Here is a 25,932-nt window from a genome sequence, read left to right on the forward strand (position 1 = left end):
CCTGAGTACTCACCATCATGAATCCTTTGGCTCAAGCCTATAGGTTACTGTGTGCATTAAATTTTTAATCTAAAAGACTATTTTTCATTTCCAAAATTTCTAATTGGTTCATTTTTTAAATATTTTTTGTCTCAACGTTCTGTTCCTGAGATTTATTTATGTGGGATCATTTAGCCTTAGATTATTATTTTGCAATTCTTCTTTTTTTTTACTTTTTACTTTCAGATCATTTAGATTTGCAGGCAATTGTATAAATTATTAGTTTTAACTACTGTATGGTTCATTTACTGTTGGACATTGGTGCTATTTCCTGTTTGGTACAAACAATTTTATAAGAAACATTTTCATTCATGTATCTTGGTATATTTGTATAAAAGGTCCTGTAGTTTATCCCTTGGTACTATGTTTATTTCCATTATTTACCAGTTAATGCCAAAAAGCTTTCCAAAGTACCAATTTACTCCCAATCTTAGCACTCTGGTTGGTCCAACATACCCACTACAGTTGATAGTCAGACTTCTCAATGTTTGCCAACCTTGTAAGTACGTAACAGCATATCACTGAAACCTTGTTTCTAATTTCTCAGATTATGAATGACGTTAAGGATCTTTTCTTGTTTATGAGCCATTTGGAATTTCTTCTTCTGCAAAATACTTATTAAAGCCATTTTTTTTTTTCTTACTGATTTGGGAGAGTCCTTTTCTGATTATATGTGAAAATATCTTCCACCAGTTTAGGGCTTGTCTCTTTACCCTATGGTGTGTTTTGATGAGCAGAAGTTTTTAATTCAAATGCATAAAATTTATCAGTTAACTGCTTTTATATACAGGCACACCTCATTTGATTGCACTTTGCTGTATTGTGCTTCATAAATATTGCATTGTTCACAAATAGAAAGTCTGGGGCAACCCTGCACTGATCAAGTTTATCAGCACCATTTTTCCAACAGCATTTGCTCATTTCCTGTCTCTGTCACATTTTGGTAATTCTCACAATATTTCAACCTTTTTCTTTATTATTATATGTGTTATGATGATCTGTGATCTTCGATGTTACTACTGTAAAAAGATTACAACTGGATGAAGACTCAGATGATGGTTAGCATTTTCTAGCATCAAAATGTTTTTTAAATTAAGGTATGTACATTGTTTTTTATGACATAATACTATTATATCAAAACTACAATAAGGTATCACCTCACACCAGTCAGAATGGCCATCATTAAAATATCTACAAACAATAAATGCTGGAGAGGGTGTGGAGAAAAGGGAACCCTCTTGCACTGTTGGAGGGAATATAAATTGATACAGCCACTACGGAGAACAGTAGGAGGTTCCTTAAAAAACTAAAAATAGAACTACCATACAACCCAGCAATCCCACTACTGGGCGTATATCCTGAGAAAACCATAATTCAAAAAGAGTCTGTACCAGAATGTTCACTGCAGCACCATTTACAATAACCAGGACATGGAAGCAACCTAAGTGTCCAGCGACAGATGAATGGATAAAGAAGATGTGGCACATATATACAATGGAATATTACTCAGCCATAAAAAGAAACAAAATTGAGTTATTTGTAGTGAGGTGAATGGACCTAGAGTCTGTCATACAGAGTGAAGTAACAGAAAGAGAAAAACAAATACCGTATGCTAACACATATATATGGAATCTAAAAAAAAAGTGATTCTGAAGAACCTAGGGGGAGGACAGGAATAAAGATCCAGATGTAGAGAATGGACCTGAGGACATGGGGAGGGGGAAGGGTAAGCTGGGATGAAGTGAGAGAGTGGCATGGACATACACTACCAAATGTAAAACAGATAGCTAGTGGGAAGGAGCCGCATAGCACAGGGAAATCAGCTCCGTGCTTTGTGACCACCTAGAGGGGTGGGATAGGGAGGGTGGGAGGGAGACGCAAGAGGGAGGGGATATGGGAATGTGTGCATACACATAGCTGATTCACTTTGTTATAAAGCAGAAACTAACACATCATTGTAAAGCAATTATACTCCAATAAAGATGCAAAAAAAAAAGACATAATACTATTGCACACTTAACAGACTATAGTATAGTATAAACTTTTTTTTTTTTTTTTCCGGTATGAGGGCCTCTCACTGCCGCGGCCTCTCCCGTTGCAGAGCATAGGCCCCGGACACACAGGCTTAGCGGCCATGGCTCACGGGCCCAGCCGCTCCGCGGCATGTGGGATCCTCCCAGACCGAGGCACGAACCTGTGCCCCCTGCATCGGCAGGTGGACTCTCAACCACTGCGCCACCAGGGAAGCCCTAAACATAATTTTTATAACACTGGGAAACCAAAAAATTCATGTGACTGTTTTACTGTGATATTCACTTTATTACAGTGGTCTAGAACTGAACCCACAATATCTCCAAGGTATGTTTGTACTAAGAATTACCTGTCTACTTCCAGACCAAATTACTATATATATCACATCATAATTCGGCCTTGAAGTAGACCAAATTTCTTGTTCTCTACAGAAATTTAAGAGATTGACTTATCCCTTCAAATGGTAAGCACAGTTGTTTAACAGTCTGTGTCCGATAATTCCAACATCTCATGCAGGTCTGTTTCTGTTGTCTTGTTTGCGGTGGCTGCTGCTTGTGGAGTCTTCTTTACTTGTATGCCTGGTTATTCAAGCAGATGACATCCTTGAGTTTGAATAATGAAGGTAGAAATAATTTAAGGCTTAGAATGCAGTACCTTTCTGTGCTTTCTTCTGCTAAGCTAGCTCCTGAGAACACTATCCAGTCCAGGATCTCCTTAATTTCAGACTACCCAAGCGATATAAACCAGGCCTAGAAGTCTATAAGAAGACTGGTTTACTACAGGTGTACTACTATTCTGAAAACGTTAAGCCTTTGGGTACCAGGAGAATATAAGAAAGGTTATTAGACATCCCATCTTGAGCAGACTTGCATTCAGATATTTGTCTCTCTCACTTCTCAAGGTTCTCGAAATCTTAGTTCATCATCTTCAGTGTCTCTTCTGAATTGTCTAATGTCCCCAAGGTTGAATACAGATTTTAGCTTTCGGTACTAGGTTTATTTCTGTTTCTACCTTCTCTTAGATTTGGTCTAGTTATATTCCTCACTATGTTGTTATTTCTTTGAAGTTTTCAATGGTTTTTAACATTTCACCTGCCCATCCCCCACCATGGGAGAGTTAATGTGAATAACCTGTGCCATCAATAGAGGCTTTTATCTTCGAGGACCTTAAAAAGTTATCTTAAAGTCAATTTTAAATTGTTATTTCTATTGCTTCTGAAGGGAATCAATCTCCTGGTTGTACGCTTCATTTGTTTTCTAAAGCGACTTTTCTCATATTCCCCAACATTTAAGTTAACTTCTCTGTACGCTTCCCTGTCTAGTGGTTTTGTCGTTGCTTCCTCTTAAGATGCTATCCAATGCCCTATATACTCTGATTTGGGGGAACATGAAGTTTTCCCAGCCCTGCATTAACGCCAGGATTGTTAAGCCTACTTCTTTCTGTTCGTTCTTTCACCCACCTCAAAAGTTTCCTCTCACATGCACATAGATCAGTACTGAAGCAAAGACTTCAGAGGGCCATTCTGTAGGTCTCTAAAGCACACACATTCTCTCTCTCTCATGTTCCCTTCTTTCCAGTATTCTGCTCCACAAATTCTAATCACCTGTCCAATCTGTCTCTTAAACTCAGTGAGACTAGCATTCTCTACCTGAATTCCTTGCCACTGAGCTGTCACTGGAAACTGCCTAAGGAGGAGGCTGGAGCAATTGTAGAACTCAACTTGTTTATTTTCCTTCTTTCAGGGATCATAATCCTACCGTGCCTATTAAGTTGCCTAGTTTTTTTGTTGCTAGAGAGAGAAAGGGTAAATCCAATCCCTGTTACTCCATCATGTGCAGCAGTGGAAAATTTTTTTTGTTTTTAATTACAGAAGTAATATTACTAAAAATTGGAAAAACAAAGAAAACTTATCCACAACTGTAATATCTTAATACAGTCATTATCATATTCTTCCATTTCCTTGTCTTATTTGTTTCTAGTTTCTATATAGACGTAATCATGGCATACCTACAGTTTTGTGGCTCATTTTATTTTCAAGCAGCAATACTTCTCTTAACTACAATTTTAACAACTATATAATATCCCATATATCAAGAGGAAGTAACCAATTGTACAACTCCTCTGCTATGGGGCATTTGTTGTTTACTGTTCCCAAAGCTTTTTGCTATATTACATTCCCTTAATTCACTTTCTATTACTACTACTCCTTTGAAACTCTAATGTCACTGCCTAATCTATATACTCAATACTTTTCTCTGCCTATTCTCTTTGACTGATTTGGTAAAATTTGATACTTAGTGCAGTTCTTCCCAATCAGTTCCAAAAGAATTAAGTTCTAATGCCTTCAGGTATCTGCTGTAAGTAATGAATTAACTTCTGGGCTATGCATTTAGAATGATAGTAGCTATTTGCCAGCCTTCGGAGAACTGAAAAAAATGGTCACTGAAATCATTTTCTGTATGGCTTCTCACTGTGGGAAAAAGCTGCTAGAATAATCTTAAAAACTTTTATCTTCTCTTGATATGAATAATATTACTTTGACAGTTTTTCTCAAAGCTATCTTTTTGAACTCCTCATCTCTATTTCTTCCAATCTCTGCCCTAATAAGTCTTAGGCCTTCAGTTACTTTTTGTAAGTCTCTTAAAAACTTTTATCTGATAAACACTACTACCTGGATGATCCCTGATTTTATTTGCTTTTGATACAAAGCTTGACTCTATATAGTTTCTAACCACCTACCTGGTATTGTTTGCCTATGTATCCTCCAACTCAATAAGCCAAATGTTGAGCTCATCGTCTTTTCCTCCCAATCCCCAACATGTTTTTCATTCAGATATGCCCATTTAAATTAATGGTAACATAATTTACTCAATCACTAAGGTTCAAAACCTGTTACTGTTCAAACCTCCCTAGTTTACTATATACAGTCAATTACAACGTTCTGCAAATTTTTCCTTTGTAGTAGTTCCCTTCCTCACTCAAGTGGCAGAAATTAGAAAATTAACTTCAAGCTTTCATGGCCTCATGGCTGAAGCATTATGATTTCAGGACTCTTCATTTCAATCCATCAAAAACACCAGACTCATCATCTTAAATCACAACTTTCATCACATTACTTCTAAATCAGGTCTACGAGTTAGGTATCCCTCTAAGCAAGGTGAGAAGATGGTCAAAGCAGTGTTTCTCAAACTCTACTGTGCATAAAAAGTACTTGGGGATCTTGCTAAAATGTAGATTTATCATTCAACAAGTCTGGGAGGGATCTGTAATTCTATATTTCTAACATGCTCCCAAGTGATGCCACTGCTGCTGGTTCATGAACCATGCTTTAAACAGTGAGAATCTGGGACTTCCCTGGTTGTCCAGTGGTTAGGGCTACATGATTCCACTGCAGGGGGCACAGGTTTGATCCCTGCTCAGGGAACTAAGATCCTGTATGCTGTGCAGTGTGGCCAAAAAAATAAATAAATAAAAAATAAACAGCAAGAATCTGAGAATAAAAGAAGAGAGGTGAGAAGAAGTACAATGCTGTATACTAAGTTTGCATTTACAGCAATATAAAGCTCAAATTCCCCATCTTAATATTTAGATTACTCCTACCCTACCTTTCTAGCCTTTAATTCTTGTATTTTATATAAATCCTTTGAACAATCAACAAATACTCAGTGGTCCTGCAGAGGACACTTGGCAATCTTGAGAGACATTCTAACTTGTTGAAACTTAAGCAACTGCTACTAGCATCTACTGGGTAGACGTCATGGATGCTGCTAAACAGTCTACAATGCACAGGACAGCTCATCACAAGAATTCCAGCCCAAAAGTTCAACAACATCAATTTTGAAGAAACTCTGCCCTAATAATATGCTGTTTTCTGCCTCCCTGCATTGGCTCATTCTCCTCCCTATACTTCTTTCCTTTTTGCCTACCTAAAACCTATCCACCATTCAAGGACTGGCTCAACTACTCTTCTACAAAACATTTCTAAACTACAGAGTTTATTTATCCATTCCTATGCCCTACTTAAATAACATTTAGTGTATTACTGCTACATACCAGAAACTCTTATAGGCTTTAGGGATATAAAGTTAAATTTTAAAGTGCACAGTTGCAGTCCACCACAAGTTTATAGTGAAGAAGACATATAATAAGCATTATGTTTATTGCTACAACAAAGATAAGCTCAAGATACAAAGGCAAAAGAGCAAAAAACCCCATCAAATTGCAGAGGGGTAGATATTTCAAGAATGGCTTCCAAAAGGATGCGGTTTGGGGCTTCCCTGGTGGTGCAGTGGTTAAGAATCTGCCTGCCAATGCAGGGGACAAGGGTTCAAGCCCTGGCCCGGGAAGATCCCACGTGCTGCTGAGCAACTAAGCCCGTGCGCCACAACTACTGAGCCTCCGCTCTAGAGCCCGCGTGCCACAACTACTGAGCCTGCATGCCTAGAGCCCATGCTCCACAACAAGAGACGCCATCGCAATGAGAAGCCCGCATACCGCAACGAAGAGTAGCCCCCGCTCACTGCAACTAGAGAAAGCCTGCGCGCAGCAACCAAGACCCAAGGCAGCCAAAAATAAATAAAATAAACTTATATAAAAAAAAAAAGGATGTGGTTTGATGAGTAGCAGTTAAATAGAAGAATCTAGAAGAAAGAGACAGGAGGAAAAAGGTGGTAATCCAGGCATAAGAAAACACACATGTAAAAATATAGGTGTTAATGAAGTGTAAATAGTTAATTATGATTATAAAATTTGGGTTGCTGGGAGAAGTAGAGCAAGGAATGGAATAGATGAAGTTAGAGAAGAAGACCCAGCTAAAAGCGTGACTAGTCTTATACTATCAACAGTCGAGTTTTAAACCATTGAGTATTGTGTTAATTTAAGGGGAACTACTAAAATTTAAAGCAAAAAGTCTTACTCACAAGTTCTCTCTTCTACATGAGAACTATTTATCTATTTTTTCTTGACACTGAATTTTTCTGTGACTTTTTTTACCCCAATGGCTTGCACTTGATTTTTCAGATATTTATGCCCTGCCTTCCAATCAAAACAGTTCTCAAAAGTATCAATTTTGTAAACATAAGTTATATTTTTCCCACAGCTCTTAGGGCAGGCTCTTAAACATTAAAGTCTTCAAATATTTAATTTTGTTTCTATTTTTAAATAGCATTTCTCAACATGAAAAAATATATAACATATTGGGACAAAATTTCTTTCCTGCACATCAGTGACCGTGAAATCATGCCATTAAATATTAGAGGCTGTGTAGTTATTTGGTTCTCTGGAAGCAGACACTGAGATCAAATGAGGAGTACAAAAGGCTTATTAGGGAACAACATCTGGGAGAAAAGTAAAGAAGGATTGAGTAGGGAAAGCTATCAGCAGACCTTACAAAGTCCCTGACAGGCAAACAGGCAGATTCATAGCAAAGACCATCCATTAAAGAAGTTCCACTCTGGGTGGAAATGACTACAGTTGCTTTTACTCCTTAATCCTCCTTCTAGTATTATAAAAGTACTCACTGGCTATTCCAAATTGGTTTACCTTTCACTGCAGGTGACTATTTTAATGCTAATAAGCTCATAAGCTCTTCCTAAATTCTGCTATAAACTTTAATAGTTATCAGATAGGAAAAGGCAGAAGATTTTTCAATGCAAGCAACAGACCAAGATTCAAATAGCTATGCAAATCCACAACAGCAGAAATAAAATCTGATTTGAAAAACAAATGAGATGTCAAAGGCTCTAAGACCACAGTCACTTAAAAAATGGAAAAGCTTATTTAAAGATGGTAATTTAATTAAAGGTTGAAAATTTGAGGGGAAATAATGAAAATAAATGTCAAAGAAACTCAGCACTTAGTATTATAAATAAAAAACAATCTTTCATGAAGAAAGTAAAATAGCTATAAATTACACAGCTTTATATAGATACACAGGTAGACAGGGACAAGATTTAGTTTAAACTGAGAGTCTAGAATCATAGAATTTTATGACAGAACTTGAAAAAACATATCTGAATTCTTTTATTTTAAACCTACATTTATATATAATTTCAATCATTTTAAGTTCTTGAAAATACTTTTACAATAATCCTCACCACACCACCAAAATATACAATTTAAGTACACCTACCTAATACAGTTACAATTGTAGAGGACTGAGCATTTCCAAGTGGGAATGTAACAGCTTTGCATATATATTGTCCAGAATCAGAGAATCCTATGTTATGTAGAGTAATTGTTGCATCATTAAGTGAATAGTTTTTAAACAAGACTCTTCCCTGATATTCTCCTTGAACAGAGAATCCATATTGAGGATGATGAACTGCAACAGTCTGTGCACTTTTGCCATGTATCTTCTCCCATAAAATTTGTGTTATAGTTTCATTTCCTTCAATTAAACACTTCAGTGAAACATTCTTTCCCCATACTGCTGTGACATGTGGCTCCACAATAACTGGTCCAGCTAAGGCACCTAAGGAAAAACAAAAAAGCATATTCTTAAAAATGAAAAAAAGTTACATTAACATATTATCAAATGCCCTCCCTTCCTGTTTTCCTCTGTCCCTTCTTCTCCTTGTGTAAGTACACACACACACACACACACACACACACACACACACACACACAGGCACAGACACTAATGACCGAGTAACAGGAAGGACTGAAAAGAGCTAGATGTTCCCAGGGCTGGATTTAAGACCCAAAGAATGATTCTTAAGTGAATCAAATAATCACCAATATGTGTTGCAGTGGAAAAGCACTAGATTGGGCCAAGAGTAAGCTTAAGAGCAGGTCCTTCCCCAGTCAAGCCACCAGGTAAGGTCCCAGCCCTAGCTGACACCCTGACTGCAGCCTTGTGAGAGACTCTGAAACAAAGGACCCAGCTGATCTATGCCTAGATTCCTGACCCAAAGAAACTGAGAGGTGATAAATATATGCTGTTTTAATACTATTAAATTTTAGGGTATTTTGTTACTCAGCAACAGATAATTAATATATTTAGGATCTGTCAAACCAAATATAATACCAAAGTTTCTTCCTTTGGAGAGTTCCTCTACCAAAAATCTGTATAAAACACTTCATTAAAGATAGACCAACTGCCAGAAAACATGAATTTCAAAAACACATATAAATGTGAAATTAAGTTTTTCTATCTCACAGATGAAGAAAAACTATTCTACAAGCAAAAGTTAAAATAAAATGATACCAAACTTCACTTTTATAATACTGATTTCCTTCCTAAAAGCAATGATGAAATATAAATCATTTTAAGGAATATAGGACTAATACTCATGAATACTAAACTCAAGCAAGATGCTCTTCACTGACAGGTATATTAGAACATTATAACAAATCCTTGGAGAGTTTACAACTCACATACATGTCCTGGCAAAACAAATGCTCAAATTAAGAAATAAACCAATATAAGCACTTGAATATGGAAACTGTATAAATACCTTTAAAATTTAGAGTTATGTCTAGTTAATATTTTTAAATAAACACAAAAATGCAGAAAGGTATCAATTAAAAAGATAACCAAGAAAAATGTGTTTAAACGTATCAACAGTTCTAAACAACAACAAAACCTTTACACAGTGTTATTTCCATGAATAAGATTTTTTCCTTCTTGGGAGGAAAAAAAACCATAAATGAATATATTAGATAGATACATACATGGATACATACGTAGATAGATAGTTAGATAAGAGGGCAAACTTTATCACACAAGAGATGATTGAGGATATTGCAAAAAAGGACTGGCAATTCACACTGACCATACTTAACAGCTATGGAAGAAAAAGAATTTCTTTTAGCCACTACACCAAAAAAGTATCAAGTCCAAAAAATTTACCATCATTGCTCTTATCATGCTTTCAAGCATAATTACAAAGCTTTTAAAATCTAACCTAAAACATATAAAATATGAAAGTATTCTAATGCATTTTAACAAGCTATCATAAACCTAGTACTATACCCAAAACTATGCAAATGAAAGGGCAATTTACTAATATTGAAAATTTCATATAATATTATGAAAGAACACACAGCTCTTTATTTAAAGAAAAAGACACAATGACCAAGTAGGATATTCAACAATGTAAGAATATTTTTAGAGTATTCATCACACTGAAAGGTCACATAACTTTCTCATCTGATGCCAAAAAGACATTTAATAGAATTCAACATTCATTATCTGATTTTTTAAAAATTATTTATTTATTTTTAAATTTTTGGCTGCGTTGGATCTTTGTTGCTGCACACAGGCTTTCTCTAGTTGCGGCAAGCAGGGGCTACGCTTTGCTGTGCTGCGTGGGCTTCTCATTGTGGTGGCTTCTCTTGTTGCGGAGCACGGGCTCTAGGCACGTGGGCTTCAGTAGTTGTGGCACGCAGACTCAGTAGTTGTGGCTCACGGGCTCTAGAGTGCAGGCTCAGTAGTTGTGCTGCACGGGCTTAGTTGCTCCGCAGCATGTGGGATCTTCCCAGACCAGGGCTCGAACCTGTGTCCCCTGCATTGGCAGGTTGATTTTTAACCACTGTGCCACCAGGGAAGCCCTCATTATCTGATTTTTTAAAAAATAACTAACAACTGAGAAAAGGATTCTTAATAATAAGTAGATTTTTCTCAAATCAATGGCCATCACAAAGCTAAAATTTAAAAGGGTGCATGGTTATTAATGAAAGACCAAGACAAGATGGTGCACTGTCATTATCATCATTCAACTTAGACTAGAAATTCCCATTCAATGAGGCAAGAAAAGGAAAGAAGGAAGAATAAGAATAAGAAAGGAACAGACAAAATTATTATTTGAAAAACCTATTACTAGAAAAACCTAAGAAGGCCAAGTAAAGTGCTATTAGAACAAATATTGTGGTTGCTTGCAAACCATGCAAACTGTATACAAAATGTATATTCATCATGCCATAACAAGTGATAACCTTTACAAACTTACTGTAGAAAAAGTCAATATTTGCAAAATATTAACATTTAAAACACCCATGAAAAATGTTGTAAAGAACCTAGAAACCTGAGCAATTAACTTGAGTAAATGGAAGATATGTCCTTGAGAAGAAAGACGTAATGCCTACTACTTAGGTGGCAAATCTCTCAGTGTTAGCACACAAATTCAATGCAACTTCAGTAAAAACCATGACAAAAATTCTTGAAACTAGACTAGGGACAATATGTTTTAAAAAAAAACCCACAATAGCACAGTAAAGGGGAAAAAGAATACTAAAGTAAAAATAATAAAAACCTTAATGTCTTAAAACAATTGAAAGTACACAAACAGATCAACATATAGAATGGCATACAATATGTAATATGTTGTACAAGTGGGGAAATAATGAATTAGTCAAGGCATGATGAAAGGACAAGAGCTAATATTTGGAAATAGATCTACCCCTGCTTTACTAAACACACACACACACACGCACACACACAAATCCAGATGGGCTGAAGATATAAATGTAAAAAAATGAGCCACATATTCCATATATACTGACAATAATTTTTTATATACTCTGGAAGATCAACATTAGTTACTCTAAGGAGTGACACTACTAAGGATTAAAGAAAGAACTTTCAGTTTTTACTTTGTGTTCTTCTTTGATGTCAGAATCACAGTAAATAATGTTCAAAATAAAAGCAAATAAAAAATAAACAGAATCATCTTCCTCACGTGGAAGTAGAAAAGAGATAAGATAAAAGAAGTATCATGGACTGAATGTTTGTGTTCCTCCAAATTATATACATTGAATACCTAACTGGTGGTGGGGTCTTTTTGTGGTAATTAGGTTATATGAGGGCAGGGCCCACAGGCTGGCATTAGTGTCCTCATAAGAAAAGGAAGAGAGAGTAGAGCTCTCTCTCTCTCTCTCTGTGAGGACAAAGCAAGAAGGTGGCTGTCTACAAATCAGGAAAGGGTCCTCAACAGGAACTGAATCTGCTTGCACCTTGATCTTGGATTTCTCAAACTCACAGAACTATGAGAAATAAATGTCAGATGTTTAAGCCAACCAGTCTATAGTGTTTTGTTATAGCAATCCAACCTTACTAAGACATTAAGTATCAGAATTAACTCGAAGGGATAGTGCTAATGATATCTCCTTACAACCTTAAGAATAACGGCTTATGGGGTAGCAACACTCGTATCAGGCAGAACAGACTTTAAAACAAAATCCAGAGCAAAAGACAAAGGACATCATATAATGATAAAGGGATCAATCCAAGAAGCAGATGTAACATTTGTAAACATATGTGCACCTAATATAGGAGCACCTAATAAGAGCACCTAAATATATAAAGCAAATAATAATAAACACAAAGGAAAAAAACTGACAAAGTATGGTAACAGTATGGGATTATAAAACCCTACTTACATCAGTGAATAATCATCCAGACAGAAAACCAATAAGGAAACAGTGGTCTTAAATGACATATTAAAGTAGATGGACTTAATACATATTTATAGAATACATATCTCATCCCAACACAGAATATACATTCTTTTCAAGTGCACATGGAACTTTCTCCAGGAAAGATCACATGCTAGGCCACAAAAAAAGTCTCAGTAAATTTAACAGACTGAAATTATATCAAGCAACCTTTCTGACCACAATGGTATGAAACTAGAAATTAATTACAGAAAGAAAAATGGAAAAAATACAAACATGTGGAGACTGAACAACATGCTACTAAAAACAAATCACAAAAAAAAACACCACAATGCATCCATGAACAAATCAAAGAGGAAATCAAAAAATACCTTGAGACAAGTGAAAACAGAAACACAACTTTCCAAAATCTATGGGACACAGTAAAAGCAGTTCCAAGAGAGAAGATACAAGCCAACCTCAAGAAACAAGAAAAATCTCAAACAACCTAACTTTCTATCTAACAGAATTAAAAAAGAAGACAAAGCCCAAAGGTAGGTAGTAGAAGGAGGAAAATAATAAAGATCAGAGCAGAAATAAATAAAAGAGAGACCAAAAAAAAAAAAATACCGCCAACAGAAAAGACCAATGAAACCAAGAGCTGGGTTTTTGAACAGAGAAACAAAACTTATAAACCTTTAGTCACAATCTTCCAGAAAAAGTGAGCCCAAATAAAATTAGAAACAAAAGAAAAGTTACAACCAACATCACAGAAGTACAAAAATCATAATACCACAGTTATACACCAACAAATTGAACAACCCCCCAAAAATGGATAAATTCCTAGACATTGCAATCTTCTAAGACTGAATCAGGAACAAATAAATAGAAAATCTGGACAAACCAATTACAAGTAATGAAACTGAATCAGTAATAAAAAAAACTCCAAAAACACTAAAGCCCAGGACCAGACAGCTTCACAGGGCAATTCTACCAAACATTTAAAGAGTCAGTACCTATCCTTCTCAAACTATTCCCAAAAGCTAAAGAGCAGAGAACACTCTGAAACTCATTCTGCAAGGCCAGCTATACCCTCATACCAAAATCAGAAAAAGACACTACAAAAAAAGAAAACTGCAGACCAGTATCTCTGATGAACACAGATGCAAAAATCCTCAACAAAATATTAGCAAACAGAATTCAACAACACATAAAAACCACCATACATCATGATCAAGTAGTATTTCAGGATGCAAGGATGGTCCAATATCTGCAAATCAATCAATGTGATACACCACATTAACAAAGTGAAAGGTAAAAAAAGCACATGATCATCTCAACAGATGCAAAAACAAAACCAAAAAAAAGCACTTAACATCTATTTACGATAAACTCTCAACAAATTTGGTAAAGATGGAACATACCTAAACATAATAAAGGACATTTACAAAAAACCCACAGCTAATATCATACACAATGGTAAAAAGCTAAAAGCTTTTCCTTTAAGATCAGGGACAAAACAAGCATGCACACTCTTGCCACTTCTATTTAACATAATATTGGAAGTCCTAGCCACAGCAATCACACAAGAAGAAGAAATAAAGGCATCGCATTTGGAAAGAAATAAGTAAAACTGTCATTGCAGATGACATGATACTATATATAGAAAACACTAAAGTCTCCACCAAAAAAAATTAGAAATAATACATTCAGTGAAGTTGCAGGTTACATAATCAATATACAAAAACTGGCGGATTTCTATACACAATGACAAACTATCAGAAATAGAAATTAAGAAAACAATTCAATTTACAATTGCACCAAAAAGAATAAAACACCAGGAGTGCAAGAGTGTTCCCTTTTCTCCACACCCTCTCCAGCATTTACTTACTGTTTCTAGATTTTTTGATGATGGCCATTCTGATTGGTGTGATAATTGATACACCTACTATGGAGAAGAGTATGGAGGTTCCTTAAAAAACTACAAATAGAACTACCATACGATACAGCAATCCCACTACTGGACATATACCCTGAGAAAACCATAATTCAAAAAGAGTCATGTACCACAATGTTCATTGCAGCTCTATTTACAATAGCCAGGAGATGGAAGCAACCTAAGTGTCCATCATCAGATGAATGGATAAAGAAGATGTGGCACATATATACAATGGAATATTACTCAGCCATAAAAAGAAACGAAATTGAGCTATTTGTACTGAGGTGGATGGACCCACAGTCTGTCATACAGAGTGAAGTAAATCAGAAAGAGTAAAACAAATACCGTATGCTAACACATATATATGGAATCTAAGAAAAAAAAAAGGTCATTAAGTACCTAGGGGTAAGACACAAATGGAGACGCAGACCTACTAGAGAATGGACTTGAGGATGTGGGGAGGGGGAAGGGTAGGCTGTGACAAAGAGAGTGGCATGGACATATATACACTACCAAATGTACAATAGATAGCTAGTGGGAAGAAGCCGCATAGCACAGGGAGAACACCTCGGTGCTTTGTGACCACCTAGCGGGGTGGGATAGGGAGGGTGGGAGGGAGGGAGATGCAAGAGGGAAGAGATATGGGAACATGTGTATATGTATAACTGATTCACTTTGTTATAAAGCAGAAACTAACACACCATTGTAAAGCAATTATACTCGAATAAAGATGTTAAAAAAAAGAATATTTTGTGAGCAGTTTTATATCTTTATCCAATAAAATGATTCAGAATTTTCAAAAAAAAAAAAAAAGAATAAAACACCTAGGAATAAATTGAACCAAGGACGGGAATTCCCTGGCAGTCCTGTGGTTAAGAGCTACCAAGGGCCCGGATTCGATCCCTGGTCAGGGAACTAAGATCCCTCAAGCCGCATGGTGTGGCGAAAAAATTAAAAAATTAAAAAATAAATTTAACCAAGAAGGTGAAGACCTGTACGTTGAAAGCTATAATACGCTGACTTCCGGGAAAGATGGCGGAAGAGTAAGACGCGGAGATCACCTTCCTCCCCACAGATACATCAGAAATACATCTACACGTGGAACAACTCCTACAGAACACTTACTGAACGTGGGCAGAAGACCTCAGACCTCCTAAAAGGCAAGAAACTCCCCCATGTACCTGGGTAGGGCAAAAGAAAAAAGAATAAACAGACAAAAGGATAGGGACGGGACCTGCACCAGTGGGAGGGAGCCATGAAGGAGGAAAGGTTTCCACACACTAGGAAGCCCCTTTGCGGGCGGAGACTGCGGGTGGCGGAGGGAGAAAGCTTCCAAGTTGCGGAGGAAAGCACAGCAACAGGGGTGCAGAGGGCAAAGCAGAGAGATTCCCTCACAGAGGATCGGTGTCGACAGGCACTCACCAGCCCGAGAGGCCCGGCGGGTGGGGCTGGGAGCTGAGGCTCCGGCTTCCTCGGAGCGCAGGGAGGACTGGGGTTGGCGACCTGAACACAGCCTGCAGGGGTTAGTGTGCCAAGGCTAGCCGGGAGGGAGTCCGGGAAAAAGTCTGGACCCTGCTGAAGAGGCAAGAGACTTTTTCTTCCCTCTGTTTCCTGGTGCGCGAGGAGAGGGGATTAAGAGCGCTGCTTAAAGGAGCTCCAGAGAGGGGCGTGAGCCACGGCTAAAAGCGCGGACCCCAGAGACAGGCGTGGGACACTGGGGCTGCTGCTGCTGCCGCCAAGAGGCCTGTGTGCGAGCACAGGTCACTGTCCACACCCCCCTTCCGGGGAACCTGTGCAGCCCGCCACTGCTGGGGACCCGGGATCCAGGGACGGCTTCCCCAGGAGAGCACACGGCGCACCTCGGGCTGGTGTGGCGTTGCGCCAGCCTCTGCCGCCACAGGCTCGCCCTGCGGTCCGTGCCCCTCCTTCCCCCCGGCCTGAGTGGGCCAGAGTACCCGAAGCGGCTATTCCTTTAACACCGTCCTGTCTCAGCAAAGGACAGACGCCCTCTGGCAACCTACACGCAGAGGCGGGGCCAAATCCAAAGCTGAGACCCAGGAGCTGTGAGAAGAAGAGAAAGGGAAATCTCTCCCAACAGCCTCAGAAGCAGCAGATTAAAGCTCCACAATCAACTTGATGTACCCTGCATCTGTGGAATACATGAATAGACAACGAATCATCCCAAATTGAGGAGGTGGACTTTGAGAGCAAGATGTATGGTTTTTGCCCCTTTTCCCCCTTTTGTGACTGTGTTTGTGTATGCTTCCGTGTGAGATTTTGTCTGTATAGCTTTGCTTCCACCATTTGTCCCAGGGTTCTATCTGTACGTATTTTTTGTTTCATTTTGTTTTGTTTGTTTAAATTTTTTTCTTAATACTTAGTTTTTATTTTAATAACTTAATTATATTTTATCATACTTTATTTTATTTTACTTTATCTTTTTTTCCTTCCTTCCCTCCTTCCCTCCCGCCTCCCTCCCTTTCTTTTCCTTCCTTCCTTCTTCCTTCCTTCCTTCCTCTTCTTCCCCTTCCCCTTCCCTTTCCCCTTCTTCTTCTTCTTCTACTAATTCTTTCTTTCTACTTTTTCTCCCTTTTATTCTGAGCCGTGTGGATGAAAGGCTCTTGGTGCTGCAGCCAGAAGTCAGTGCTGTGCCTCTGAGGTGGGAGAGCCAACTTCAGGACACTGGTCCACAACAGACCTCCCAGCTCCACGAATATCAAACGGTGAAAAGCTCCCAGAGATCTCCATCTCAACACCAGCACCCAGCTCCACTCAAAGACCAGCAGGCTACAGTGCTGGACACCCTATGCCAAACAACTAGCAAGACAAGAACACAACACCACCCATTAGCAGAGAGGCTGCCTAAAATCATAATAAGGCCACAGACACCCCAAAACACACCACCAGATGTGGACCTTCCCACCAGAAAGACAAGATCCAGCCTCATCCACCAGAACACAGGCACTAGTCCCCTCCACCAGGAAGCCTACACAACCCACTGAACCAACCTTAGCCACTGGGGACAGAAACCAAAAACAATGGGAACTATGAACCTGCAGCCTGCAAAAAGGAGACCCCAAACACAGTAAGACAAGCAAAATGAGGAGACAGAAAAACACACAGCAGGTGAAGGAGCAAGATAAAAACCCACCAGACCTAACAAATGAAGAGGAAATAGGCAGTCTACCTGAAAAAGAATTCAGAATAATGATAGTAAAGATGATCCAAAATCCTGGAAATAGAATAGACAAAATGCAAGAAACATTTAACAAGGACCTAGAAGAACTAAAGATGAAACAAGCAACGATGAACACAATAAATGAAATTAAAAATACTCTAGAAGGCATCAATAGCAGAATAACAGGCAGAAGAACAAATAAGTGACGTCAAAGATAAAACAGTGGAAATAACTACTGCAGAGCAGAATAAAGAAAAAGAATGAAAAGAACTGAGGACATTCTCAGAGACCTCTGGGACAACATTAAACGCACCAACATTCGAATTATAGGGGTTCCAGAAGAAGAAGAGAAAAAGAAAGGGACTGAGAAAATATTTGAAGAGATTATAGTTGAAAACTTCCCTAATATGGGAAAGGAAATAGTCAGTCAAGTCCAGGAGGCACAGAGAGTCCCATACAGGATAAATCCAAGGAGAAATATGCCAAGACACATATTAATCAAACTGTCAAAAATTAAATACAAAGAAAACATATTAAAAGCAGCAAGGGAAAAACAACAAATAACACACAAGGGAATCCCCATAAGGTTAACAGCTGATCTTTCAGCAGAAACTCTGCAAGCCAGAAGGGACTGGTAGGACATATTTAAAGTGATGAAGGAGAAAAACCTGCAACCAAGATTACTCTACCCAGCAAGGATCTCATTCAGATTTGATGGAGAAATTAAAACCTTACAGACAAGCAAAAGGTGAGAGAGTTCAGCACCACCAAACCAGCTTTACAACAAATGCTAAAGGAACTTCTCTAGGCAAGAAACACAACAGTAGGAAAAGACCTACAATAACAAACCTAAAACAATTAAGAAAATGGGAATAGGAACATACATGTCGATAATTACCTTAAATGTAAATGGACTAAACACTCCCACCAAAAGACACAGATTGGGTGAATGGATACAAAAACAAGACCTATGTATATGCTGTCTTCAAGAGACCCACTTCAGACCTAGAGACATATACAGACTGAAAGTAAGGGGATGGAAAAAGATATTCCATGCAAATGGAAATCAAAAGGAAGCTGGAGTAGCAATTCTCATATCAGACAAAATACACTTTAAAATAAACACTATTAGAAGAGACAAAGAAGGACACCACATAATGATCAAGGGGTCGATCCAAGAAGAAGATATAACAATTGTAAATATTTATGCACCCAACATAGGAACACCTCAATACATAAGGCAAATACTAACAGCCATAAAAGGGGAAATTGACAGTGAACATTCATAGTAGGGGATTTTAACACCCCACTTTCACCAATGGACAGATCATCCAAAATGAAAATAAATAAGGAAACACAAGCTTTAAATGATACATTAAACAAGATGGACTTAATTGATATCTATAGGACATTCCATCCAAAAACAACAGAATACACATTTTTCTCAGGTGCTCATGGAACACTCTCCAGGATAGAGCATATCTTGGGTCACAAATCAAGCCTTGGTAAATTTAAGAAAATTGAAATTGTATCAAGTATCTTTTCTGACCACAACGCTATGAGACTAGATACCAATTACAGGAAAAGATCTGTAAAAAATACAAACACATGGAGGCTAAACAATACACTACTTAATAACGAAGTGATCACTGAAGAAATCAAAGAGGAACTAAAAAAATACCTAGAAACAAATGATAATGGAGATACAACGACCCAAAACCTATGGGATGCAGCAAAAGCAGTTCTAAGAGGGAAGTTTATAGCAATACAATCCCACCTTAAGAAACAGGAAACATCTCCAATAAACAACCTGACCTTGCACCTAAAGCAATTAGAGAAAGAAGAACGAAAAAAAACCCAAAGTTACCAGAAGGAAAGAAATCATAAAAATCAGATTAGAAATAAATGAAAAACAAATGAAGGAAATGATAGCAAAGATCAATAAAACTAAAAGCTGGTTCTTTGATAAAATAAATGAAATTGATAAACCATTAGCCAGACTCATTGAGAAAAAAAGGGAGAAGACTCAAATCAATAGAATTAGAAATGAAAAAGGAGAAGTAACAACTGGCACTGCAGAAATACAAAAGATCATGAGAGATTACTACAAGCAACTCTATGCCAATAAAATGGACAACCTGGAAAAAATGCACAAATTCTTAGAAACGCACAACCTGCCAAGACTGAATCAGGAAGAAGTAGAAAATATGAACAGACCATTCACAAGCACTGAAATTGAAAGTGTGATTAAAAATCTTCCAACAAACAAAAGCCCAGGACCAGATGGCTTCACAGGCGAATTCTCTCAAACATTTAGAGAAGAGATAACACCTATCCTTCTCAAACGTTTCCAAAATATAGCAGAGGGAGGAACACTCCCAAACACATTCTATGAGACCACCATCACCTTGATACCAAAACCAGACAAGGATGTCACAAAGAAAGAAAACTACAGGCCAATATCACTGATGAACATAGATGCAAAAATCCTCAACAATATACTAGCAAACAGAATCCAACAGCACATTAAAAGGATCATACACCATGATCAAGTGGGGTTTATTCCAGGAATGCAAGGATTCTTCAATATACGCAAATCAATCGTGATACACCATATTAATGAACTGAAGGAGAAAAACCATACGATCATCTCAATAGATGCAGAGAAAGCTTTCGACAAAATTCAACACCCATTTATGATAAAAACCCTGCAAAGTAGGCATAGAGAGAACTTTCCTCAACATAATAAAGGCCATACATGACAAACACACAGCGAACATCATCCTCAATGGTGAAAAACTGAAACCATTTCCACTAAGATCAGGAACAAGACAAGGTTGCCCACTTTCACCACTCTTATCCAACATAGTTTTGGAAGTCATAGCCACAGCAATCAGAGAAGAAAAGGAAATAAAAGGAATCCAAATCGGAAAAGAAGAAGTAAAGCTGTCACTGTTTGCAGATGACATGATACTATACATAGAGAATCCTAAAGATGCTACCAGAAAACTACTAGAGCTAATCAATGAATTTGGTAAAGTAGCAGGATACAAAATTAATGCACAGAAATCTCTGGCATTCCTATACAATAATGATGAACAATCTGAAAGTGAAATCAAGAAAACACTCCCATTTACCACTGCAAAGAAAAGAATAAAATATCTAGGAATAAACCTACCTAAGGAGACAAAAGACCTGTATGCAGAAAATGATAAGACACTGATGAAAGAAATTAAAGATGATACAAATAGATAGATATACCATGTTCTTGGATTGGAAGAATCAACATTGTGAAAATGACTATACTACCCAAAGCAATCTACAGATTGAATGCAATCCCTATCAAACTACCACTGGCATTTTTCACAGAACTAGAACAAAAAATTTCACAATTTGTATGGAAACACAAAAGACCCAGAATAGCCAAAGCAGTCTTGAGAAAGAAAAATGGAGCTGGAGGAATCAGGCTCCCTGATTTCAGACTATACTACAAAGCTACAGTAATCAAGACAGTATGGTACTGGCACAAAAGCAGAAATATAGATCAATGGAACAGGATAGAAAGCCCAGAGATAAACCCACGCACATATGGTCACCTTATCTTTGATAAAGGAGGCAGGAATGTACAGTGGAGAAAGGACAGCCTCTTCAATAAGTGGTGCTGGGAAAACTGGACAGGGACATGTAAAAGTATGAGATTAGATCACTCCCTAACACCATACACAAAAATAAGCTCAAAATGGATTAAAGACCTAAATGTAAGGCCAGACACTATCAAACTCTTAGAGGAAAACATAGGCAGAACACTCTATAACATAAATCACAGCAAGATCCTTTTTGACCCACCTCCTCGAGAAATGGAAATAAAAACAAAAACAAATGGGACCTAATGAAACTTCAAAGCTTTTGCACAGCAAAAGAAACCATAAACAAGACCAAAAGACAACCCTCAGAATGGGAGAAAATATTTGGAAATGAAACAACTGACAAAGGATTAATCTCCAAAATTCACAAGCAGCTCATGCAGCTCAATAACAAAAAAACAAACAACCCAATCCAGAAATGGGCAGAAGACCTAAATAGACATTTCTCCACAGAAGATATACAGACTGCCAACAAACACATGAAAGGATGCTCAACATCTTTACTCATTAGAGAAACGCAAATCTAAACTACAATGAGATATCATCTCACACCAGTCAGAATGGCCATCATGAAGAAATCTAGAAACAATAAATGCTGGAGAGGGTGTGGAGAAAAGGGAACACTCTTGCACTGCTGGTGGGAATGTGAATTGATACAGCCACTATGGAGAACAGTATGGAGGTTCCTTAAAAAACTAAAAATAGAACTACCATATGACTGAGCAATCCCACTACTGGGCATATATCCTGAGAAAACCATAATTCAAAAAGAGTCATGTACCAAAATGTTCATTGCAGCTCTATTTACAATAGCCTGGAGATGGAAACAACCTAAGTGTCCATCATCGGATGAATGGATAAAGAAGATGTGGCACATATATACAATGGAATATTACTCAGCCATAAAAAGAAACAAAATTGAGCTATTTGTAATGAGGTGGATAGACCTAGAGTCTTTCATACAGAGTGAAGTAAGTCAGAAAGAGAAAGACAAATACTGTATGCTGACACATATATATGGAATTTAAGAAAAAAAATGTCTTGAAGAACCTAGGGGTAAAGCAGGAATAAAGACACAGACCTACTTGAGAATGGACTTGAGGATATGGGGAGGGGGAAAGGTAAGCTAGGACAAAGCGAGAGAGAGAGGCATGGACATATATACACTACCAAACGTAAGGTAGATAGCTAGTGGGAAGCAGCCGCATAGCACAGGGAGATCAGCTCGGTGCTTTGTGACCGCCTGGAGGGGTGGGATAGGGAGAGTCGGAGGGAGGGATATGCAAGAGGAAAGGGATATGGGAACAGATGTATATGTATACCTGATTCACTTTGTTATAAAGCAGAAACTAACACACCATTGTGAAACAATTATACTCCAATAAAGTAAAAAAAAAAAAAAGCTATAAGACACTGATAAAAGAAATTTAAAAAGACGCAAATAGGGCCTCCCTGGTGGCGCAGTGGTTGAGAGTCCGCCTGCCGATGCAGGGGATACGGGTTCGTGCCCCGGTCTGGGAGGATCCCACATGCCGCGGAGCGGCTGGGCCCGTGAGCCATGGCCGCTGGGCCTGCGCGTCCGGAGCCTGTGCTCCGCAACGGGGGAGGCCACAACAGTGAGAGGCCCGCATACCACAGAAAAAAAATAATAATAAAATAAAAAAAAATAAAAAAAATAAAAATAAAAAGACGCAAATAAATGGAAATACATCCCATGTTCATGGATTCTTAAAATACCCATACTACCCAAAGCAATCTATAGGCTCAATACAATTCCTATCAAAATTCCAGTGGCATATTTCACAGAATTAGAACAAATAATCTTAAAATTCATATGGAACCACAAAAGAACCCTAACAGCCTAAGCAATTTAAAAGAAGCTGGAGGTATCACACTCCTTGACTTCCAACTATACGACAAAGCCACAATAATCAGAACACTATGGTACTGGTATAAAAACAGACACATGATCAATGGAACAGAATAGAGAGCCCAGAAACAAACCCACACACAAAAACTCAAAATGGATTAAAGACCCAAATGCAAGACCTGAAAACATAAAACTCCTATAAGAGAGCATAGGCAATACATTCTTTGAAATTAGTCTTAGCAATATTTTTTTGGATCTGTCTCCTCAGGCAAAGGAAACAAAAGCAAATATAAACAAATGGGGCCAAATCAAACATAAACACTTTTTCCCAGTGAAAGAAACCAACAAAACGAAAAGACAACCTACTGAATGGGGAAAGATATTTGCAAGTGGTATGTCCAATAAGGGATTACTATCCAAACTAAACAAAGAACTTATATAATTCAATATCAAGAAACTAAACAACCCAATTAAAACATGGGCAGAGGACCTGGACAGGCATTTTTTCCAAAGAAGAAACAGATGGCCAACAAGTACATGAAAAGATGGTCAACATCACTATCATCAAATACAAATGCAAATCAAAACCACAATGAGATATTACCTCACAACTGAGAATGGCTATCATCCAAAAAAACAAAAAATAACAAGTATTGATGAGGATGTGGAGAAAAAGGAACCCTCATGCACAGCTGGTGGAAATGTAAATTGGTACAGCCACTATGAAAAACAGTATGAAGGTTCCTCAAAATATTAAAAATAGAACTACCATATGATCTAGCAATTCCACTCCTGGGTATTTACCTGAAAAAACAAGAGCATTAATTTGAAAAGATATATGTACGCCAATGTTCAAGCGGTATTATTTACAATAGCCAAAACACAGAAACGACTTAAATATCCATAAAGAAGATGTAATACACACACACACACACACAATGGACTATTAGTTATAAAAAAGAATAAAACTTTGTCATTTGCGACAAAATAGACAGACATGGAGGATATTTTGCTTAGTAAAATAAGACAGAGAGACAAATATTATACTATATGTTTTCTCTTATATACAGTATCTCTTTATTTGTATCATCATATACAAATGCAAATCAAAACCACAATGAGATATCACCTCACAGATAGAATAAACTAGTGGGAGAGAGGGGAGGGGAGAGAAGGGGAGAGAGTTATGAAGGGGGGAGAGAAGGGAAGAGAGTTGTGAAGATGGGCACAACAGGTGAAGGGGTTTAAGAGGTACAAACTACTAGGTACAAAATAAAAAGTTACAAGGATACAATGTGCAGCACAGGGAATATAATCAATATTGCATAATAACTTTGCAGTACATTCTATATCAAATTACTATGTTGTACACCTGAAACTAATATAATATTGTAAGTCAACTATACTTTAATTAAAGAAAAATTTTTGGAAAAAAAAGAAAGAAGAACCATGGTTAACGGCCACCATTACTAAAGAGAATACTTGGAGATAGGAAAAAGAAAAAATGGATCTACTGAATCAAAAATGTATTTAAAATATTTTACAATACTTAAATAGGGAAAACCACTCTCAGCAAAACAACAAAGACAGAAGAACCACCAAGGAAAAAGTTGATAGATTTGACCAAAAAAACTAACCCTCTAATAATTGAAGAGCCTGAGCAGATATTTACCAAAAAACTATAAATGGCTTTTTTTAACGTGTTCCAATTTTACTCATAAACAAATACTAATGTAACTATTAAATTTTTCTTTTCGATTTTTTTGTTTTAATTTCTAGGAGATTGAGTGGTATTTTATTTTCTAATTTTTCTACAGAAACATTCTGAGTAGTTTTTGCTTGTTGCAAAAGTCAATTCTGGTGTAAAACTTTTTTGTTTGTTTCAACCCTTAAACCTTTACTCAAGGCTTTATACTACCCCTTTAAGTACTCTGGCTCTCCCTTAGATTCCATGAGCTTCTAATGACGTATCTCCTTGTTTTTCAGTTAGCCACAGTTAGTTTCTGTTGCTTGCAAACAAAAGTGTCTATTACATTTCCAATCCCAGACTAAACCCAAAAGTTAAAAGCCACTTCTGAATAAGATTTTCCCCCATGGAATCTCAAAACCGTGGAGAGGGCTTCCCTGGTGGCGCAGTGGTTGGGAGTCTGCCTGCAGATGCAGGGGACACGGGTTCGTGCCCCGGTCTGGGAGGATCCCGCATGCCGTGGAGAGGCTGGGCCCATGGGCCATGGCCGCTGGGCCTGCGCGTCCAGAGCCTGTGCTCCACAGCAGGAGAGGCCACAACAGTGAGAGGCCCACATACAGCAAAAAAAAAAAAACGTGGAGAAACAGATTTTCCTTTGTGGTTCTCAGGCCAAGGTCAATATTAGAATGCCTCACTACTCAAGATCTCCCAAACACTGAGCCTCTTCTTCCCCCCACTTTCCCATCTGAAGCTTCACTGGAGCATTTGACTGGAGAGCAGAAGTGTACTGGAGAAACAACTGTTTATTACTAAAGATCTAAGTTATTTGCATTATATATTCTTCATTAATGGTGATGTAAAGCCTACAACATAAAGAGGCTAAGAACAGCAAAGAATTGAACCTATCATGTCTGGCAAGACTTTAACTTTGTAATATCCTGGTTACTGCACACTCTAGAAGCCAAGGAAAAACATGATAAGATACGATGTCCTGTTTCTGCTCTGTGTGTCTATTTGATATAAATCAAATAAAAAGTTTTGTAGTTAATCAACTGAACTTATTATCCTTTCAAAGAGAAAGAGAGAAAGGATTGCTCTTCCCCTACCTGAGGCTCCCATGAAAACACAACAACCAAGAATAAACAACTGTTCAGAATTTTCATGTGTATT

The 25,932-nt window shown here is 37.7% G+C and overlaps 1 protein-coding gene across 3 annotated transcripts in view; it reads right to left on the reverse strand.

Moving 5' to 3' along the window:
* NECTIN3 (nectin cell adhesion molecule 3) overlaps positions 1 to 25,932 on the reverse strand; it is a 144,791-nt gene that overhangs the window by 86,424 nt on the left and 32,435 nt on the right. For all 3 annotated transcript variants that reach the window (XM_082626000.1, XM_082625999.1, XM_082626001.1), the window contains one exon: positions 8,201 to 8,542. In XM_082626000.1, coding sequence (XP_082482126.1) covers positions 8,201 to 8,542 — 342 coding nt within the window. The remainder of the gene's footprint in view (positions 1 to 8,200; positions 8,543 to 25,932) is intronic.

This window comes from Mesoplodon mirus (assembly GCF_964341445.2).
Source record: "Mesoplodon mirus genome assembly, chromosome: 6".
NCBI lineage: Eukaryota > Metazoa > Chordata > Mammalia > Artiodactyla > Ziphiidae > Mesoplodon > Mesoplodon mirus.